This window comes from Atta colombica, unplaced genomic scaffold, assembly GCF_001594045.1.
Source record: "Atta colombica isolate Treedump-2 unplaced genomic scaffold, Acol1.0 scaffold210, whole genome shotgun sequence".
Taxonomy (NCBI): Eukaryota; Metazoa; Arthropoda; class Insecta; order Hymenoptera; family Formicidae; genus Atta; species Atta colombica.
This window is the reverse complement of record NW_017259306.1, coordinates 629,512-632,257: the sequence shown is the minus strand read 5'-3', so window position 1 is coordinate 632,257 and position 2,746 is coordinate 629,512. Positions and strand designations below refer to the sequence as shown.

At 29.2% G+C, this 2,746-nt stretch overlaps 1 protein-coding gene across 2 annotated transcripts in view; it reads right to left on the bottom strand.

Annotated features, from left to right (window-relative positions):
- LOC108687715 (transcription initiation factor TFIID subunit 4) overlaps positions 1-2,746 on the bottom strand; it is a 7,661-nt gene that overhangs the window by 1,463 nt on the left and 3,452 nt on the right. For both annotated transcript variants that reach the window (XM_018193635.1, XM_018193636.1), the window contains exons 3-8: positions 2,060-2,176; positions 1,542-1,874; positions 1,069-1,251; positions 566-831; positions 252-418; positions 42-172 (exon numbers count right to left, since the gene is read on the bottom strand). In XM_018193635.1, coding sequence (XP_018049124.1) covers positions 42-172; positions 252-418; positions 566-831; positions 1,069-1,251; positions 1,542-1,874; positions 2,060-2,176 — 1,197 coding nt within the window. The remainder of the gene's footprint in view (positions 1-41; positions 173-251; positions 419-565; positions 832-1,068; positions 1,252-1,541; positions 1,875-2,059; positions 2,177-2,746) is intronic.

Sequence of the window (2,746 nt, the reverse complement as noted above, 5' to 3'; positions counted from 1 at the left end):
ATATATATATATATAAATTTTAAGATCTCTATGAATTTTACCTTTATAAGATCTATCCTATGTTCTGTGATGACTGCTAACTTTTCTACTAAATTCTTTAACCTTTCTTGAACAGCGTGCGAAATTAATGCTGCTACTTCTTGATTGGGTTCTTCTAGTCCATGACTGGATGCTATAAAATAATATATCGTTATTAGAATTAACTTATATATTACTCTATCAATATATTAAAAAGAATAAAATTAAATTACCAATTTGTTTAATTCTTTGTTGTAATGGCGTCATGTGCAAAAATACTTCATCTTTACAAGATCGTATCTGGGTTCCAACAAATTCTGTAGAACCGAGTATTCTTTGAGATTCCTCCGCAAGATTAACACCACCCATAGCTGCTACATCATTTATGTCATCATCCGCCCTATATAATATAATAAATCATCACATATTGCACATTTATAATTATGGTATGCATTAACTTCATATACATGTTTCTCGTATCTCCTTAATTTGCTAATTTGCTCACAACAATCAACTATTTACAGCGCCCTTAGGTAATAAAACTTACGTATATCCTGCTGATGAAAACGTTTTTTTCTCTTTTTCCTTCGCAGCCGGTTTTTGAACAAGAGAAGGCACTACGGCTTTATTAACAGTAGTGGTGGTATTGAGTGTTTTTCCTTGCGTAGTAGTGATTGGTTTTACAACTGTGGTTGTAATTATAGGTGGTTTTTGAACAACAGGGGCAGTGGGGCGAATTCCAGTTGTTGCTACTGTCGATTTCACTGTATATGCTGCGGTAGGACTTCGAACCACCGTCGTTACTGGTCGAACCTAAAACAATGTAATTCTTATTATATATTGCACTCGTAAAAAATTACAAAAAAAAACGCATAATTTCTAATATGTTATTAAAACAATTCCTCATATTTATTCCTATATTATTATACTAGTGTCTCATTTAATTAAGAAAAGATTAATAAATATATCTTATTTAGAATTTTATAAATTATTATTTAGCTGTATAAATATATATTATATACGTTTCTAAACGATAAATCGAAACCTTACCAGCCTCTGTGGAATAGTTTGAACTGGTCGTGGAACTGTTGTTGTAACTACTGTTGCTGTCGTTACTGCTGTTGGAAGCGGTGTCATTACTCTCACTTGTGTTGTTGCTGTTGCAGTTGCTGTTACAGGAACGGTTGCTGCCGCTGCCGCTGCCACTGCTACTGCAGGTCTGTATTGTGATTGCTACAATATACAACATATAATTATGAGTTAGAAAATGATGTAATAATTCTGTAATAATATATTATTTGTATACAATTAATTTTTATTATACTATTAATATTATATACTTATGCTATTATTGTTATATACAAAAAATATACAGTTCGCAGTGTATCTACAAAACGACGCTAAGTCAACTTAAACTTGCAATCGGTAATTTATCTCTTATGGTAAAAAGCTGCTTTATATTCAAAAATATAATTAATATTCACTCTGTATTTTTCGTATATCATGTACAAAAATTATTTTACCGTAATAGTTGGAACAACAGCCGACGCTATAGAAAAAACAACATTGGCTGGAGGAGGCTTTATTCCCTCTATGACCAATTCCTTCGTGACGAGTGATTGCCGTAAAAGAGGCAAACTTTTCTTTAAAAATCCAATGAGACATGGTTGTGGTGAAGCATTTAATAATTTTTCAAGTCTGTCACAAAATTCTTCTGGCTCGACTTTAGTATCAATCAGTTCTTGTATCAAAGTTCGAACATTGCGTTCCACTGCTTTAGGCTCTCGACTAGATAACTCTAATAAGTTTGCTAAGAATTTACGGCACTTTTCTTTGGTATTATCAGTAGTTTGACGCTAAAAAAAAAGAGACATTATTTACAAATAGTATATGAAATTAAATCATTTTAGTCTATAAAATTTAGTTTTATATATAACTTTTAATAGTATTTATAAGTTTTTATGAAACTTTTCAAATAAAATAGACATCATTATTAATTTGTAATTTGTAAGGATTTCAGCTTAATAGAGATAAAATATACCGGTGTAGAAGTTTGAGCTGTTTGAACAGTGGTAGCCGTTGGTGTAGAAGTAGTTGTGGGTGCAGTAGTCACTGTTCCTGGGGTTGTAGTAGATGTAGTAAGAGTAGGAGCAACAGTCTGTAGCAATGTAATATTTTTACAATACATTAATGTCATTGAAATGTTAAAATTATATATAAACCATAAAATGTTATATAAAAATTTATGTTCATGTTACGTTTATGTTAAATAAATAGTTAATAAACTTACATGCAAAAATAATAAATATAAATAAAAGAATAAACTTAATTTTAAAATATAATCATATTTAAAATAAATTTTGCAATATAAGGCAAAATGAATCATTGAAAATTTATGACACATATTTACACATATAATAGTTTTCCTACTTAATATTAACAATGCAATTTTGAAATAACATTCAAATAAAATTGACTGATTTTATGTATTACATTTAAAATTACAAATATAAACAAATAAAAAAGGGATTTGTTAAAAATTCAAAAATATAAGGTAAAAATATATAAAATTACTATCTTCATAATTTACTGCATGCAACTAGAACTTTTAAAAATTCTATATTACTACATTCATGATAAATTGCATCTATTTTTCCGACATGCATGCCAAGATTTAGAATAGTCCTCCTATCAAAGTTTTAACTCGCTGGCTATTGCAAATAATCAT